The 19,398-nt window shown below is 44.5% G+C and overlaps 1 protein-coding gene across 4 annotated transcripts in view; it reads right to left on the bottom strand.

Annotated features, from left to right (window-relative positions):
* Positions 1 to 223: 223 nt before the first annotated feature.
* The window catches only part of BCL9 (BCL9 transcription coactivator), a 77,630-nt gene continuing 58,455 nt past the window's right edge, over positions 224 to 19,398 (bottom strand). For 3 of the 4 annotated variants that reach the window (XM_075854639.1, XM_075854638.1, XM_075854640.1), the window contains 5 exons: positions 16,201 to 16,384; positions 15,515 to 15,614; positions 12,053 to 14,294; positions 4,495 to 4,752; positions 224 to 2,628 (listed from right to left, as the gene is read on the bottom strand). In XM_075854639.1, coding sequence (XP_075710754.1) covers positions 1,577 to 2,628; positions 4,495 to 4,752; positions 12,053 to 14,294; positions 15,515 to 15,614; positions 16,201 to 16,384 — 3,836 coding nt within the window. In that variant the 3' untranslated portion in view covers positions 224 to 1,576. The remainder of the gene's footprint in view (positions 2,629 to 4,494; positions 4,753 to 12,052; positions 14,295 to 15,514; positions 15,615 to 16,200; positions 16,385 to 19,398) is intronic. The other variant, XM_075854641.1, reaches the window with a different exon arrangement.

Raw genomic sequence — 19,398 nt, 5'->3', positions numbered from 1 at the left:
GAGTTTTGCAACAGGTTTGAGACTCCGACTTTAATAAGACAAACTAGAACAGATGCAATTCCGCCACTGACCACAAGGGGGCGACGGCAGGCAAAAAAAATCACATATGTGGTGCATTACAGAACTTTTTCTTATCTGACCCCCTACATATTTCAAAAATATTACAATAACAGAGCGACGTGCTAGAAATTGCACCTTCTATTTGGAACAAACACTCAGCTCGTTTTTGTAAGAAATATATTTTATTTTTCCGACACCACAGCCCTGGCAAGTGGTTTTGTACCAAATTTAATGGAGATTACACAGAATGTTTAACGCTGGGGTAAGAGGGACAAGAGGAAGAGTGAAAAAATAACCGTCACAAAATGGAGAGAGAAAAAAAAATATATAATATATATATATATATTTATAAATCCCAGAACTGGTGTCCACTCCCACATCATGAAATAGCGGGGATCGCTCGGAGACGGGATGACTGGAGATAACTGCATATGGTCTCACTGTCCATGTATGTAACAGCATAAAGTCTGGCTTCTTGAGAAAAGCATGAGGAAAAAAAAAAAAAAGCACTACTAAAAAAAAAAAAAAATACAACGTCAGTCTCCCCCCACAAACAAAAAAATCTAAAAAAAATTAAAAAAAATTTACAAAAAAATACAAAATTGAATGACACATTGCACAGAAAAGATAAAACCAGGAGACATATAAAAAAAAAAAAAAAAAAGGAACATAGAATGAGATCTGGAGGGAGCAAAAAACGGACACGGGGAAAAAAAAAAAAAGTAAAATGAATGTTGTATTTGCTCTCCATAAATTTAAAATTTTCTTAATTTTTTTTTTTTTTTCTAAGATTTTATAAAGAAAGGAGATCGCCTAACTGGACTGAATAGTCATTTTTGTGCTTTTTTTTCTTTTCTTTAATAATACTCTTTCTGTATGAGGTCTTCGTTTGGTTTACTATACACTGGAGTTAAAAAAAGGAAAAAAACGAAAAACAAAAAAAAAACAAAAAAAAACAAGAATTTGACAACGGATTATCCGCCAAAAAGTAAACAGCATTGAATCAATTCAATCTCCTCGCACGCAGACTATAGCCTCTGCTAAAATCCCTTTTACAATATTGTACAGTACACAGAAAAAAAAAATAAAAAAGATAAACCAGGTGTCTTTCAGAAGCCAATCCAAACGACGTAAACATACAGGATGCTTCGACTCATGACAAATGGCAATTCTCAAAAACAGCTACAGATTTATTTTTTTTGTCATTTTAATATATATTTTTTTAATCCCCCAAAAGCAGGTGCCATCATGGGATACCCAAGTCCACAAAAATATTTTTTTTTTTTTAAAAATAAATCTTAAAAAAAAAACAAAAACAAAAAAACACCTTGGATAAATGAAAGCAATGCTCAGACAGTTTCATACATTCTTGAGTTTTCCTCCAAATTGACAATTTGGGTCATTTTTTTTTTTTTTTCACCTATTGCATGGACAAAATGTGACTCCTTATATGTTAAGATTCCTCAAGAGATCATCTCACGTCTACAATTTGTAATATTGTTCATTTTGTAGCAGCTTAAAACATCATGTTCCCCGCGTTGCCAGGTCCTTGGCCGAAACCACCCATCCCAACGTCAGTAGGCATTCCTCGGGGTCGCATCTGTGGGGGAATCATGAGGTTCTGTTGAGGTCCCATCATCCCCTGCATGGACATCAACATATTAGGAGAGCCCACGGGACCTGGGTGACTGTAGAGAACCCCGGGCATTCGTTCCTTTCCCGGCATCATACCCACCCCTCCCGGATTTCCCATCATAGTTAGTTGGCCGGGCATTCCGGATTGTGCTGGTGACATCATGCGATGATGAGGTCCAATCATGCCTTGCTGCATAAAACCTGGAGGCCTCATAGAACTGTGGCCAGACATATCCACCGGGCCAGGTCCTCCCATGCCAGCCATGGCGAGACCCATTCTTGGGTTGGGTTCTCCCATCATAACCGGTAAATGTGAAAAACTAGGCCCATGTTGAGGCTTTCTGCCCGGAACTTCCCCACGAGGGAAATACTGCAGTGTTTGACTGGGTTTCTCAGATGGAATAATCCGTGATAGGTCAAACTCAGGGATTCCAGATGCCCCTGGTCTTATGACTTCCTGTAGGTCCGGGTCAGTGAAAACTGAAGGCATATTATTTCCCATAACACCAAAGGAATCCGATGGACAACCCGACTTACAAAGTGCTGGGTCGGCATTTGGGCGACTTAAATGTCCGTCTCCTGGAAAGCCCATTCCAGGCTGAAAGTTTCCCTGCCCCCCATTCGGGCCATTGTGTGGAAAGGGAATTTGCGGAGGTGACTGAACTGGTGGAAATCCTTGGGCAAAAGCAATGCGTCCCTGAGGCCCCATGGGGGAATCTTGAGGACCGTGAGCCATCATGGCATTATGTGACATCATTCCCGCACCCATAGGGACTCCGTGAGTTGGTAAATTTGGCGGCATGGCATTTGGTGAGGGCATCTGACCGCCGTGTGAAAGTGGCTGCGTCATACCCATTGGGCTTAGCGTCGGCATGGAAACACCGCTGTGAGGACCCGGCATTTTTGAAGGATTCTGCGGATTCATGACCATACCTAAAAGAAAGAACAAACATTAATTTTTTTTATTTGCCTTTTTTTTTTTTTATATTTCTTAAAAAATGTAACAAGAATCTTTAAAGGGGTTTTCCGGTCTTTAATCTTACGGCAATGAAACCATCTGCACAACATTTTTTTAGTCGCTTACTAATATGCTGTCTGTAGCTGAAATGCCTCTGTAAGCAAGTCTCACATGACCAAGCTTCCAGGTCTTTATCTCCTGCTTGGGTGACATCTCATGTATCTCCCCTCTTCCCCCTCCCTGGGGTATAGGACCTCACACATCATATGCCTCTTATTTCAACTGCTTCCTGTATCTGGAAGGATGGTGTTTCACATGCTGGGCAGCAGAAAGTGCAGCAGAACTGTGTCTCAGCATCAGACGGAGTAATTACAGCACTACCTTACACCTTGTAGTAAAGGGGCATGCAAATCAGCTGTAAATAGAGGCAATGTCTGTGAGAGGGGAGAGAATCATGGGAACTGTAGTCCTTTATTTGGTAAACCCACCCACAGAAAGCCCGGGCAGCATGAACACAGAGATGCTATACAGCTGGGTAAGATTAAAAAAAAACAAAAAACGAACAACTACTTCTGAGCTCCGGTGGCATCAGACACACACAGTTACTTTGCTGTATTTTTTAAGCTCAGAAAACCCCTTTAAGGACCGGAGATATTTTGGACCTTTAGGCCAGGATCACACAGTTTTAATGTAGTTTTTTTGAGCCAAACATAGTGTAAAAATTTTTAGGGAAAGTTATAAAAGAAAAAAAACAAAAAACGAATGCATCTTCTTTCTTTTGTGTCCAAAAAAAAAACTTTCACAAAAACGGTGTGTGATCCTGGCGTAAAGGGGTTGTCTGATCTAATTTATTTCTTGGCTACCACAAAGGATTCTGTGACTAGCGCGCCTTTATTTTAGCAATAGTCTTTTTAGAGATTTTTGGGCTTCTTGTGTGAAAAACGGAGAAGAAAAAAAAAAAAAAAAAAAAAAAAAAAAGGAAATATATATTTTTTTATTTCACGTAACGAAACCCTAAAGGAACTGCATTGGGGCTAGGACTTCAGATTTAGTTGGTGGCGATATTTTTTAACCGTGGATTATGATCTATTTTTTTTTATACGTGTTTTACAGATGTTTTGGCGCTACACGTTTACTGGACCAATAGCAGCTCTCGGTACCAAGGAAAAACAGCCCGGATCAGGTGACGATCACATGACCAGTCTTCTCAGTGATCGTATAATTGTCGGGCAGCGATATTGGCGTTCCCTCCACTCATGTCAAGATCGAGATGGTAGAAGCGGTAACATACAGCCGCCGCCACCTCTCCTGGGTGTCCGATTGTTGGGCACCAGACCTACAGCTGCAAGACCCCCGTACGCATGCTATTCTGTAGGACAGCGATTACCGCACTGTAGAACGAGGCGTCTGAATGACCAACAATTTTGACCTCGAAGACCAGATTTATTATTTCTTTTTTTTATTTTCGCATTTACATTGTTACAAATTTTTGAGGATTTGATTTTTTTGGGCCATTTTAGGTTCAGAATTTTTGTTAAAGGGGAAATGCACTTATTTTATAAAAAAAAAAAAAATTCATATAAGGGATTCTGATTGGCTGCTAAAAGGCCCAATATCCACATATTAAAACTTCCTGCCCTGTGCTCTGGCAGTTTTGTCATGGGGAAAACAGATAGAGAAGCTCTTCTCACTGGTGGCCTATAGCATCAACCTCTGATAACCCGGCACACAAATACTGACCCCCACACATAATGACGGACAATCATCGTCGCTCAATCCCACCCCCCCCATAAGTATGGCATGACTGCACCTGGACGTCCACACTGCTGGCATGGACTTACCTGACATATTATTCATAGGTGGCAGATTGGGCGAGCGGGCAGGAGGGGAATCGTCATCTGAACTGGCCACCGTCTTGATGGCGTCGTGGTACAGAGGCGTAGAGCTGGGCATGGCGAACTTCGACATCCTAGACATCATAATGGAGAGCGGGTTTTGGGACAGGGTGGGCTCGGGTGCCAGTGTGTAGCTAGTGCTGGAGGGAAGACTTCCAGGATGATTTATCTGAGCAGACTGGCTGACTGGTGGCGCGGGCCCTCCTGTGAGGGGGGGGGACAGAGACAAAAATGAATAGACGTTCCTCATGGAGGCAGAACTATAAAACCGGGCGACCGCCGGCTCCACCTTCACAACACAACATTCATGACAGCTGATTGAAATGAATGGGAACAAAGTCATTGTCGGACCCCTGGACCTGTTGGCTATTTGCTAAACACGCAGAAAATGGTCCCAGATTCTAAAACAGGCAGCGGGCACCTCGCCAGGCAGAATGGGGCTCAGGGTACCCCTGTTCTCACAATAGGGGGATCCCAGAGGTGGAAACGCCATCATTTTTTATCAGCTCGGTAAATGATATTTCTATGAACATGACATCCACTATACAAAGATAAGCGGCATCATATAGGCGCTGCTTATCTCTTCCTGCAGCGGAAGTTCCTTCTCCTGTGCCGACCACTGACTGACATGAATTGAATACACTGCAGCTGCAGAACTTCTTTTTATAAAGTGCAGTCCCCCGGCTGCTGCAGAAGCTCACGATAAACATCTCCGATGATAAAGACGTTCATTGTGAAAATGATCGACCGCAAGCTGCCCTTTCAAAAAGAGGTTCTGCAGAAGCTCAGGTGTGTTATAAGCAATAACGTAATATAAAATGATAAGACGAGTTCTGTGGCCCGTATAGATGGATCCTCCGCCTGCCGCCTCATGAAACTCCTCAGTAACTTCTAATATTCCCATCATTTACAGTACAAGAGACATTATTCCCGACATTACGTTGATCAATTTTGCAAACCCTTCACTTTACTCATACTGATCAGGTTTTATACTCCAGTCACATCCAGAGAGGCATTCAAAATTCTACTGGCTGTCAGTCATGGGATGAGACACAAACAACTCCTGAAATAGAAAACTTTTTGCTTCAACACCGGCCAAACCTGCCGACTTCTGTTTGTCCGACTATCTAATGTGTTGGTGGAAATGTTGGTGGAAAGGACGATTGAAATAAAACATGCATACGGTGGAGGAAAAGAGGTCAGACAAATAAGTGTTCAGCCGGCAGCTATCTATAGTGAATGTGCAGCTTAAATCACCAGGGAAATGCTAGATCATGCAGTCTTGGACCCTACAAGAAACTGCAAATGCAGCTTTGGATGTGACTGGAGTAGGAGTCCTACTTGAAAAGTGAACGGATCCATCAAGAACAGTGATCTCCGACATGAAGCACCCAATGGAATGACCCGAAAACAGAGGAAATCAGGGAAACACTTTCCTATTAAGTTTTTAGGTTTTCCCCGGCAGGGCTGGGTTCACACCAGCGTTCGCCATTCCGTTGTTCTGCTCCGTCATGCAACGAATATGACCTGACTGCGGGCAGCAAATACCGCTCCAGAACCCTATACATCTCCACATGACACGCTGCTGCTATATAACAGGGTGTACGGGGTCCCGCTGCTATTAGGCGTAGGAGGTTTATAGACGCAGAGATCCCAGGACGAGATTGGGGTCAAATTGGACATTGAACAAACATCTATACAAACGAATCCGTTCCAGTAACGAGCTAATATCCCACACAGCTGGAATTTGTTACAGTGTATCAGTGTAGGTAAGAGTGATCTGCCTGGGGTCCAGGTCAGGAGAGATTTGTGCTGCTGATTAGGTAACAGAAGATTGTTTACGCCAATACATTGCGACCAACCCAGAGCTGTGAGAAGTATTAGATCTATACTTATTTTCTCCTGTGGTGGCGCTGCAGGAGAATTGAACACCTGCTTCTGCATTTCCCCACAGATTACAGCTGATCGCTGGAGGTCCGAGCAAAAAAAAATAAAAAAATCCTCCGCTTCCCTGAGAGGGACAGTCGAAAATCTTCTCATTTACTTTGAATGGATCTTGCCAGCGCTGGGTTTGTTGGGCAGTGCCAGATTACATATCAATGGCTGCCAAACAAGACCCGCCCACTTTTTTTTTTTTATATAAAAAGAGAACCGGTCACAACAGACCCATTAAACGTCAGTGTGATCCCGTAATAGAGCCCCTCCTGCACACGACCGTAAGGGTTATTAGTGTCCGCAAACACATCAGTAGCCATTGGCAATTGAGGAAGCGCCCATAGACTTCTATGTCTAATTGCGGACAGGAATAGGACACGCTCTATAATTTTTGGATCATTTCTACGGCCCGGAGACAAATATACTGAAAGGGGTCCGTAACTACGTATGAAAACTACGGTCATGTGCATGGGGCCTCAACCCCCATTCGCAGGATATCATTAAGCCTCACCAGTGACCCACCCAGAAATGCCCACAAAACCGCTGACTTTGGGGGCGTATGTGCATAAGCCCCGCCCCCATTTAAAAGGTCCATCTGAGAACGATTGGAAGGTAGGACGTCATTGGTTCTGTGGTATCGCATGACTCCTCAACCAATCTGCAGCTCTGAAAAGGATCATGTGATACAGTCTGTGACCCTGTTTCTGGAGTGTATGTCACATGATTCTGTTCAGATCTGCCGAGTTGGCTGAGAGTGATCACGTGATCAATCATGTGATTCCACAAAACCAGGAAGCGTTTCTTTTCATCCCCAACTTTAAGGGGGCGGTTTAGTGGATGTAATTACCCGCACTATTATTAGGGGGTCTCACTCGTGCTTGTTTGAGGTTGGTCATAGTGACGGGTTCTCTTTAAAGAAAATAAATAAATAGGAGTCTAAAAACGAGCAAACGTTGTAATAAACCTCATCAGATGGAGGACACGTCATCACTACTCTGTCGCCGGACGATGTGGTCACATGATTGTTTTATGTCACTTCATTGACAAGCATTCGATAAACTACGCGTTTCACCATGAGAACCCTGTTACTCGTATCCCCCCCGACTGCTCGGAAGCTGCTAATATAGGATGTGTCCAGGCGGTATAATGGACGTCCCCCCGGAGTATTACACCGCGCTGCCATGGTAACCGTGGCTTCTGGCCATGCAGAAATCAATGATCATTATTGAAGGGGAGAGAGAAAAAAAAAAAAAAAAAAAAAAAAAAAAAAAGGGGGACATAACTGGATCAATGAGAGTACAATAAATGCAGCGTCCGCCTACACCCTTCCGATATTTACTAGTATTGCATTCATTATACTGACACAGACAACGGAACTCTAAAATCCTGGACTGACATCGTTCTCGAGAGAGCAGATCCCACATCCGAGCACCGCCGTACAGGTGACAGGAGAATTACAGGGGTTCTCCGGTCTCCGCAAGCGAATGGGATTTATTTTGTTTAATTAAGAGTTATACAATTTTTCAATATACTTCCCGTATTAAATTTCTTGCGGTTTCTAGATCTCTGCTTGCTTTTGTTCAGTAGAAGCATTCATTTACTTCCAGTGGAAAAGATTCTGACATGTGGTGGACACGCAGGTGCACAGCTCGTTACAATTAGGGTATGTTCACACGGCAGCGTCCGTAACGGCTGAAATTACGGGGCTGTTTTCAGAAGAAAACAGCACCGTAATTTCAGCCGTAATGGCATGTGCAGGCGCTTTTCGCTGCGTCCATTACGGACGTAATTGGAGCGGTTTTTCCATGGAAAACGGCTCCAATTACTTCCCAAGAAGTGACATGCACTTCTTTGACACGGGCGTCTTTTTTTACGCGCCGTATGTTGACAGCGGCGCGTAAAAAAAATGACCGTCGGCACAGAACATCGTAAAACCCATTCAAATGAATGGGCAGATGTTTGCCGGCGCATTGGAGCTGTAATTTCAGACGTAATTCAAGGTTAAAACGCCCGAACTACGTCCGCAAATAGGGTGTGTGAACCCAGCCTTAGGCCCCATGCACACGACCGTTCCCGCAACCACGGCCCGTGATTGCGGGCACGGCCGGCCGCCGACAGACAACCGCAGTTTCGGGCCGTGTTCCCATACAAAGTAGGGGAGCACGGCCCGCAAAATGGAAAAGAACGGACATGTTCCATAATTCCCAGAACATTTCCATGGCACTGACACCCTTCCATAGTGCTACGGAAAGGTGTCCGCGTTCAATGAAAGTGAATGGGTCCATTTTTGCGGTCCGCAAAAACGGAGGTTTTTTTTAGGGTCGTGTGCATGGGGCCTTACAGTATGTGCATCAGAGGCAGAGCGGTGTCTTCTACTGATCGCAGCACCAGCGTGTCTATCACATGACCGAATCCTATCCACTGGAAGTAAATGAATGTTCCTACTGAACAACAAGCTGAGGTCTTGAAAATAGTGAGGAATTAATACAGTAAATATATTGGAAAATTATGTAACAATTATACAAAAAAATTATTTGCAGAAACCGAGCAACCCCTTTAATCCACTGAAAATGTTCAGTCACTGTGTACATACATTACATTACTTATCCTGTACTGATCCTGAGTTACATCCTGTATTATACTCCAGAGCTGCGCTCACTATTCTGCTGGTGGAGTCACTGTGTACATACATTACATTACTTATCCTGTACTGATCCTGAGATACATCCTGTATTATACTCCAGAGCTGCACTCACTATTCTGCTGGTGGAGTCACTGTGTACATACATTACATTACTTATCCTGTACTGATCCTGAGTTATATCCAGTATTATACACCAGAGCTGCACTCACTATTCTGCTGGTGGAGTCACTGTGTACATACATTACATTACTTATCATGTACTGATCCTGAGTTACATTCTGTATTATACTCCAGAGCTGCAGTCACTATTCTGCTGGTGGAGTCACTGTGTACATACATTACATTACTTATCCTGTACTGATCCTGAGTTACATCCTGTATTATACTCCAGAGCTGCAGTCACTATTCTGCTGGTGGAGTCACTGTGTACATACATTACATTACTTATCATGTACTGATCCTGAGTTACATCATTTATTATACTCCAGAGCTGCACTCACTATTCTGCTGGTGGAGTCACTGTACATACATTGCATTACTTATCCTGTACTGATCCTGAGTTACATCCTGTATTATACTCCAGAGCTGCGCTCACTATTCTGCTGGTGGAGTCACTGTGTACATACATTACATTACTTATCATGTACTGATCCTGAGTTACATTCTGTATTATACTCCAGAGCTGCAGTCACTATTCTGCTGGTGGAGTCACTGTGTACATACATTACATTACTTATCCTGTACTGATCCTGAGTTACATCCTGTATTATACTCCAGAGCTGCAGTCACTATTCTGCTGGTGGAGTCACTGTGTACATACATTACATTACTTATCATGTACTGATCCTGAGTTACATTCTGTATTATACTCCAGAGCTGCAGTCACTATTCTGCTGGTGGAGTCACTGTGTACATACATTACTTATCCTATATTGATCCTGAGTTACATCCTGTATTATACTCCAGAGCTGCACTCACTATTCTGCTGGTGGAGTCACTGTGTACATACATTATATTACTTATCCTGTACTGATCCTGAGTTATATCCTGTATTGTACTCCAGAGCTGCACTCACTATTCTGCTAGTGGAGTCACTGTGTACATACATTACATTACTTATCCTGTACTGATCCTGAGTTACATCCTGTATTATACTCCAGAGCTGCACTCACTTTTCTGCTGATGGAGTCACTGTGTACATACATTACATTACTTATCCTGTACTGATCCTGAGTTACTACCTGTATTATACTCCAGAGCTGCACTCACTATTCTGCTGGTGGAGTCACATTACTTATCATGTACTGATCCTGAGTTACATTCTGTATTATACTCCAGAGCTGCACTCACTATTCTGCTGGTGGAGTCACTGTGTACATACATTACTTATCCTGTACTGATCCTGAGTTACATCCTGTATTATACTCCAGAGCTGTACTCACTATTCTGCAGGCTTCAAAAATAAAATCTCTCAGTATGCCCTGCTTGTTCACGGTCTTCTCTGGTCATCTGCAATCTGGGAAGTGTCATCTTTACACAATGCACTCTATAGTCATCTGAAGTCGGAAAAACTAACTGCCTCCTGTACTATGGGATATCAGCTGGGTATATGTCCACAAGTTTGCTGACTATTTCCCATAACAACTAGCAGAATAGTGAGTGCAGCTCTGGAGTATAATACAGAATGTAACTCAGGATCAGTACAGGATAAGTAATGTAATGTATGTACACAGTGACTCCACCAGCAGAATAGTGAGTGCAGCTCTGGAGTATAATACAGGATGTAACTCAGGATCAGTACAGGATAAGTAATGTAATGTATGTACACAGTGACTCCACCAGAATAGTGAGTGCAGCTCTGGAGTATAATACAGGATGTAACTCAGGATCAGTACAGGATAAGTAATGTAATGTATGTACACAGTGACTCCACCAGCAGAATAGTGAGTGCAGCTCTGGAGTATAATACAGGATGTAACTCAGGATCAGTACAGGATAAGTAATGTAATGTATGTACACAGTGACTCCACCAGCAGAATAGTGAGTGCAGCTCTGGAGTATAATACAGGATGTAACTCAGGATCAGTACAGGATAAGTAATGTAATGTATGTACACAGTGTCTCCACCAGCAGAATAGTGAGTGCAGCTCTGGAGTATAATACAGGATGTAACTCAGGATCAGTACAGGATAAGTAATGTAATGTATGTACACAGTGACTCCATCAGCAGAATAGTGAGTGCAGATCTGGAGTATAATACAGGATGTATCTCAGGATCAGTACAGGATAAGTAATGTAATGTATGTACACAGTGACTCCTCCAGCAGAATAGTGAGTGCAGCTCTGGAGTATAATACAGGATCAGTATGGTCAGTAATTTGAGTGTTACTGAAGTTTTCCTGTAGAGTGAATATGATGATGCTCAAAATGTATGCATTAAAAGGGGTAGTCTGGCATCAACAAACCCCTTTTAAAATGCCATATTATGGCATCTGTAAGTAATAGAGGGGGGAAGGGGGGAGGATCCGGGGAGCAGGTCTGTGATCAGCTTGTTTCCATAGGACTTGCAGACTAAAAAAAAGTGGTTGCCTAAACCAGAAAACCCCTTTAAAGCGTCGCACACACTGCACGAAGAGCAATTCCCTAACTCATGTCTCAGCGGTGTGCAACCTGCAGCTGTGGTGAAACTACAACCCCCAGCATACATCACAGCCTTCGTTATTGGGGCATACAGGGAGCTGTAATTTCATGAAAGCTGGAGGGCTGCAGAACGCACAAGACTAAGATTTCCTCAACCTGCCAAGGTGCCAACCCGAGACCTGATATATTTTTGGGCACAGTCACTGACACATACACAACTGTATACAATGTATATACACATACTAGGAAACAAGTCTGGCCGAAGCAATGAATAGAGCAACTCACCAGATTCCATACTCCCCATCATGGCTGGTGATGAAATGCCTAGTGGCGGCTTGTGCTGGTTGGGGGGTATTCCTGGACTTTGCATTGGAGGTTTAGGAGAAGACGTCCAACCTGGGGAAGGTACAGGTAAGGACGGAGACTTCAGGTGGACAGGGGAAGCGGCAGCAGACCCCATGACCGGCGGGGACTTAATGGAAGCAGCAGCTGCAGCCGTTGGTCCTGTCAACATCCCGGCTAACTGAGACGGCGTTTGGGGGGATTTAAGATTACCGGAGGGGGAGCCCAGCATTGGAGATTGGACCTGGCGCATGGTCGGGGACTTTAAAGGGTTTACACCGGGAGAGTTCACTTGACCGCCAGAAACGGAAACGTTATCCAAAGGCTTACGGCCCAGGCCGCGTTGACTTTGGGGTGCAACGTTGAGGTTGCCTGGGTTATTGTTTGGGTTGAGAGGTAGAGGTGGCATGTGGCTGAGCCGGCTGTTAGTCCTTTGATCGGGCCCCATCTGGTCTCTAGGGTTCCTCAGTACTCCTCCCGGAGCCTGGGACATATTGAGATAAGGCCGTGAGCCCATGCCGTAGTCCTGCTGCGAGTGCTCAAACTGCGCCTGATGCATTTTTTGCTGGTTTTGAAGCATCTCCGTACTCCCCGGCCTCATTTTAATCATCTCATCGGGACCCATGACCTCTCTCAGTTTTTGAGACATTAACTGCTGGTTAGAATTCATATTGACGTTCAGGTTCATGTCAACCTTCATGCTCATATTGCCGGGGCCCATGCCAAACTCTACGTCTCGGTTTGGGCCCATATTAGGAGGCATCCCCTTATGGAACTCCATCCGTGACGGGCTCAGCGCTGCCTCTCCCGGCATACGAGGGAACAAGCCACTCCCTGGGTCCATACTCCTTTGGGGTGGCATGCCTCTGTTCATTTCCATAACCGGCCGAATGCCCTCCATCCCAAGGCCGGGGGGCAAACCGAGCTGCTTTTCTGTAACGTGCTGATGAAAAATCTCCTCCGGCAACCCTTGAGTGTTAGGAAATCTCTCGCCTCGTCCCGGGCCGCTAAATATGTTCTGTCCGGGAGGGAAATTACGTCCGTCGGGAATTTTTGGCACCTCATCTGGCCAGTTAACACCAGGAAGCCCAGGCCTGGATGCAGGATTCGGAACGTTCGGTCCTTCCATGTCTGGGTTCATCATGCCAACAAATCCAGGCAATCGCTGCATTTGGCTTCCAGGCACATTTGGATGAGGCATACCTTTTGGGGGCATGGGATGCGGCATGCCCATGCCATCTGGAAAAGGCTCGGGGCCGCCCGGACCCCAATTTTCCCCAGGGTTCATTTGATAAGGGGGTGGAGGACCTCTGACCATTCCCCTAGGTCCGTGCTGGTGTACCATCATATCCTGTAAAGACCTTTGCTGCACTACAGCCTGCTCCTGCTTACGTCTCTTTTCCTCATAGAACTCCTGCTGCAATTTTAGCCAAGCCACCTGCTCCGGGGTCATGTGGTCGAGGTGATCTTGGCCAGGCTGAGGATTCATTGGTGGGGGAACCATATCCTCCGGTGAAAAAGGCATGTCCCTATGTCCTTGGGGCCCGAATGGCATACCTCCATCAGGATGGGGCCCGGGGCCTTTGCCTAAATTTTGCGATTGAGCCATCATGGCCTGTATAGGGCCTTCAAGTTTTTTCTGAGGATTGTCCAGCATTCCAGAGTTTTGTTGAGGTCCCCCACTTTGGCCTGTAATGTCTTTTATGGCAAACTCCTTCTCATCCGGGAAAAGCATTCGCTGAATGTCTCTAAGGGTTTGTAACGACCTCTCCCGATGCTCCAACTGCTCTTGAGAAAGTCCATCGGGATTGTCTCCTATTGACGATTGATCCCCGCTCGGTACCTGCTGCGAGGAACTTTTGGACTCTGCCTTAGGGTCTACGGGAGGGGCAACGTTCCCTTGAGACATGGGGCTGGCAGCTTGATTGTTGGGCGTAGAGCTCTGCCCGCATCCTTCGGTCTGTAGTACATTGGAGTTGGCCGGGCTGCTGGCTGCAATTTTGCTCTCCACAACCCCGCCGTCTTGCCCAACTGGACAATGAGAAGCCGCAGGCTTGGATGGCTGGGCCGGACCAGGCGGATTTGATTGCACTTTGGCCGCTTGCGAATGGTTCTGCTCCTGGGGGGTAGGTGCTCGTGGGTTTGCTTTAGATTCATTGCGAATGTTCGTTGAGATTTGAGTATTCTGCAATCAAAAAGAAAAAAAAAAAAAAAAAGTTGAAGAATCTGATACGGTCATTGTCAAAATAGAAAGACACAAGAAATGTTATAATATCGATCTATATAGGGGGGGTTGGAGCTCCATTACTCACGTTTCCCCCAAAACAGCCATAGGGCTAAATGATAAAATTCTGGCAGCCTGCAGCCACCACTAGGGGGAGCGCACAGTAAATTGAATACAGCGCCCGCTGTACTCCTCAGAAACTTGGGCTGCCGTTTTGTCCCTCTTCCATGCTTTACGCTGCAGTTTAGCTTTTTTTATGTATTGCCTGCTGTGTAAAAGCGCAGCATGAAGTCAGGGCCTGTAAGGATGATTTCCATTACAGCAAGGACACTAGTACCGTATTATTCAGACTAGAAGACGCGCCCAGGTTTTAGACAACAGAAAAAAAGTCATATTTTACTACTTTTCCAAAGAAAAAACTATTGGTTAAAAAAAAAAAAAAATGTCACCACATTCTGAGAGCCAGATCTTTTATATTTTTCCATCGTTTGAGCGGTGGGAGGGCTTATTTGCGGGACGAGCTGTAGTTTTTATTGGCACCATTTATTGCTACATCCGATTTTTTTCATCACTTTTTATTTCATTCTGTTTAGCGCTAAGGTGACCAAAAAACAAAGATTCTTGGGCTTTAAAAAAAAAAATTCCTTACACCGTTCGCGTCAAATAACGCTATATTGTAATAGTTCGGACTTTTACGGACGCAGCGACACCAATTTTTTTTATTTTTTTTTTAAAGGGGAAAAGGTTTTTTGTTTTTTTTTTTACTTTTAATATTTTTTTACACTCCTGAAAATTTGTCTAACTTTTTTTTTTTTCTTACACATTTTATTAGTTCCCCTGGGGGACTTGAACCAGCGATCATTAGATCGCCGACACAATACACTGCAATACATGGATGCGTTCCGGAAACAGCGTAACCCGCTGAGCTGCACTACGGCCGGATCCCTTGACTGCCGACTAGAAGACGCAGATACTTTTTAGCAAGATTTATTCTTGCTAAAAACTGCGTCTTATAGTCCGAAAAATACGGTAAAACTAAATAATAAAGGCAACATTTGCTCATATACCGACAATGAGCCTGAATAACGGAGACCCCGGGGAGCAGCTAGAAATGTAATTAGTCCATAAACAAAACATGCAACAAAAAAAGAAAAAAGAGCAATAAATAGAGAGAAGCCCACCGTAGGAGTTGAAGTGCGCTCAGCTTTGCTGTTGGAGGTGCTCTGTATGTGGAAGAGGACAATGGATTCTGCTTGCCCCTTCATAACGGCTTCTGCAGCTCTGTGGGGGTGCGGAGGCAAAACGGTCAGTAAATACTGGAAGGTGGGGTATACAAACACAGGAAATACACACACAATGCCCCATGTGCTGCAGTCAATAAGGTTACACACACACACAAGAGAATTCCTGGGGACTAGGGAACAGCAACAACAAAAATACCAGTATTATTCCGAGCTGAAATCTCCCAGCATTCCCTGCTTGTTCAGGGTCTGCACAGCGCTTCTGGCCATTTACATTCTGGAAACTATGACGATAAGAGCCCGGGTCCCTGAAGTGTGTTCGGTCTGGGAAATACTGCCGATATACGGTCCATATATCCCGGATCGAACACGCTCGTGTGAATTCGGCCTAACCCTCAGGGGATCGTCTACCAACAAGCTTACCGACTCTTTCAAACAACAAGTAGAATTGTGATGAGGCTCTGGAGTGTAATACAAGTTTTAAGGGAAGTAACTGCAGAGGGACTCCACTCTTTAGATTCATTCAATATACAAGAAAACCTTTATCCTACTTATGCCACCAGGGATTTTATGTGTCTTGTAACCCATCAGAGTCCGGCTTCTAGAATTGTAAAAAAGTGACTCACTTGTTGGCCATTTCAGTAGAAAAGACGTAGACCACTTTTGATGGCGTTTTCCTCCCAGGTGCGGAGTCCAGCATCGTTGACCCATGGGAGGGAGTGGAAGACCTGGGGACGGAGGTATTGGAAGGGGTCATGGTATGGGGCGCGTGGGATTCCAAGGGCATCACTGGATCTGTAGTGTTGCAGTCTAGAGATGGGAAGAAAAAACAAAATATATTCGTTAAAAAGATGAAATTCCAGCCTGGATGGGCCAATGCCCCGAGGGGTCAGAAGATAAAAGAACACAGCAAGAACCTGGGTAAATATGTTCACCTGGTAATGGCAGACAGGCTTCGTATGTCTGACCCCTACAGACAGAGCAGTGAGGGAGGGCTCCTGCTGCAGCCAGTTGCCCTACAGCCAAATACAAGTCTGATCAGAGTTGTGTGAGGAGGAGGAATGGCAGAGACCGCAATTGTACAGAGAAATTATCGTACGAATATTCACATATACATAAGAATGGAAGATAATCACCAGGTTTAATAGCGTGCAACGATCAAACGATAAAACATTGGGTTTCGGCCACATCTACCGGAGTGAAAGGTTATCGTTTGTCGCAGCTACAGCCCCTCGTCTGATCAGAGATCTTCGTCACTGGAAGATCAGAGATGAGGAGTGATCGTCTGATCAGAGATGAGGAGTGGTTCTTGTTGGCGGTTGGTTCTGTTGCAAGCAGCGATCTCGGTAACGACTAATCAGCGGAAATGTTTAGCGATCATTGTTTTATGCAAAAGACCATCTTTGGAATGACTTGCTAAATCATCGCTCGTTCGTGAAAGAATACCTGCCCGTATATTAGGACCCTAAAGGCCTGATGCAATGCGTAGGGAGGAATGATTGTTCAGCCACATACATTACCTACGATTGCTCCTTATGAAAGGAGCAAATGAGCACCGATTGACGTGCTATATCATCCATCACCGCTCCTTTTCATCAGTATCGGGCCGCCTAAAAGGACCTTAAGGGGGTTTTCCCCATCTTGGACAATTATGGCATACCCACAGGATATGCCATAAAATTACAATAGATGCAGGTCTCAACTCTGGGACCCGCACCCATCTCCAGAACGGGGCTCCCTAAGCCCTGTTTCCGTAGCTACCGAGTTCCAAAACAGCGTAGCTCGCTGTTTCAGTAACTCCCATTCACTACTATGTGAGGTAAGAACACAGCATAGCTCAGCGAGCACTCGGCTGTTTCCGTAAGTCCCGACCACAAAACCAGGAAGTGGCCGGGAGCCAGCGGAGCCGAGTAAGATAGAACGGGGTGTCGGGGGACTATCCTATGGATATGTCAAATGTCCAAGATGGGAAAATCCCTTTAGGTTTCCCTGCCAGTGATGATTTATAGTAACACTAAAAGCCCTTTTACACCGTCCAATCATCGGGCAAACGAGCAGTCACAGAACGCTTGTTCCCGTTTACCGATTCCAGTGTTTACGCCATCAGATAAGCGTCAGCCTGGTAAGTCAGAGCATCTCCTCGCACTCCCCCATCGCTGGAGACAACGTGCGGAGACTCAGGATTTCCACAGATCCATTAGTGGTCGTGTTCTTGTGAAACCTGATCTTCATGTCTCCTGCGGCCCCCTCCCCGCTGCAGGGTTTCATCGCGATGATGTCACTCTTGGAATTCCCTCTGATCTCAGCAAGACTGTGTAACCCCTTCCTGGCAGAAGGCGGAGCTCCGGGGGACCCCTTCACTGCCAAGTCAGGTCCATACAGGAATCCATAAATATAGGACAATACAAACCGAAAGAACATCCCGCTGTGTTCATAGGGAGAGCAGGGATGACATACACCTCTCAAAGGAACTTTGCGGGAAAACTTTAAAAGTTCTGCGCCGTTTCTGCTGCTTATCTAAAAAGTGGCAGACAAAACAGGGGACGGCCAACTAATTTACTATAATATGCGCCAGAAAATTCCGTCAATTATAGCGCACGGGCTCATAGCCGGGGTAGATTTGACCTTCTGGCATACGGACGGCTTTATAGGAGTTGCGCCTAATTTATTAATAAGCGTGCGGTCTAAATAAATAAGGAGCATCGCACTCCAATTCTCTTTATATGAAGACTGGCGTATACCAAATGTATAGAACTTTTTATGTTTTCCAACAGTGTAGCGGCGAGGGGGCTTGTATTTTGCGGGAGGAGTTGACATTTTGAACGATTCTATTTGGGGTACATAGGACTTTGAATGCTTCAATCCATATTTTTGGGAGGCGGGGTGAAAAAAACAGCAATTCAGGCGTTGGTTTTTCATTTTAGTGGGGTTTTTGTTTTGTTTTTTATCACATTAACGTGTTCTCAATGGAGAAAACGTTTTTTTGGGGAATTATTTTGGTTTTTGACATTTAAAAAAAAAAAAAAAAAAAAAAAAAAGTTAAGTCCCATTAGGGTAATAATGCGTTCAATCGCGGACATAATATACTGCAATATTTATGGTATTGCAGTATATTACGGCTCTCAGTGTAACGCTGACAGGTATCCCATTAGGGAAGGGGTAATTTGGGATTAGCAGCAAGTGCCAAAAAAAAAATATATAAAAAAAAAAAAAACAAAATTCGGCAGTGCCGGCCACACAGGCAGGTGTAGGTCTCGGTGCAGTTTTTGTTAGTTGTAGAAATGAAAAACGTCCTCAACAACGCTAAGGCCCAGTTCACACAGTTTTTGTTTTTTTTCACAGGCAGAAAAAAAATCTGCTTCAAAATTGCAGATTTTGAGGCAGATTTTTAATTGCCAGCGTTTTTTGATCATTTTTTTTGCCTGCAGCCTTTGAATATAATATTTATTATATAACACTTATTATTTCTATGTTATTTCTGCCTCACATTGATTTTAATGAGAAGTCAGAGGTGGAAACTGATCGAAGAAAAAACATCCTTTTGATTTTATTTTTATTCCTACAAAACAGCCAAAAGCCGCACCAAGAAAAAAACAAAAAAAAAACACACAAACCTACGGGCCGTTTTTTGGTTCCGATTCAGTTTCCGAGTCAAAATCAGTGCCAAAAACACGCCTGTGTGAACGGACCCTAAATGTTTCAGCACGCTGGGTTTTAGAAAATAAAACCGCATTGGAGATTTATTAATAGCGGCGCACGGAGGACGTGGTGTCTCCCCTAGTGCAGCGCGCGACACATTTGAAGACTATGAAGCCCCGCCCACT

The sequence above is a fragment of the Rhinoderma darwinii genome, chromosome 2 (genome assembly GCF_050947455.1).
Source record: "Rhinoderma darwinii isolate aRhiDar2 chromosome 2, aRhiDar2.hap1, whole genome shotgun sequence".
Lineage (NCBI taxonomy): Eukaryota > Metazoa > Chordata > Amphibia > Anura > Rhinodermatidae > Rhinoderma > Rhinoderma darwinii.
The sequence above is the reverse complement of the archived record's forward strand: the minus strand, read 5'-3'. Positions and strand labels throughout refer to the sequence as shown.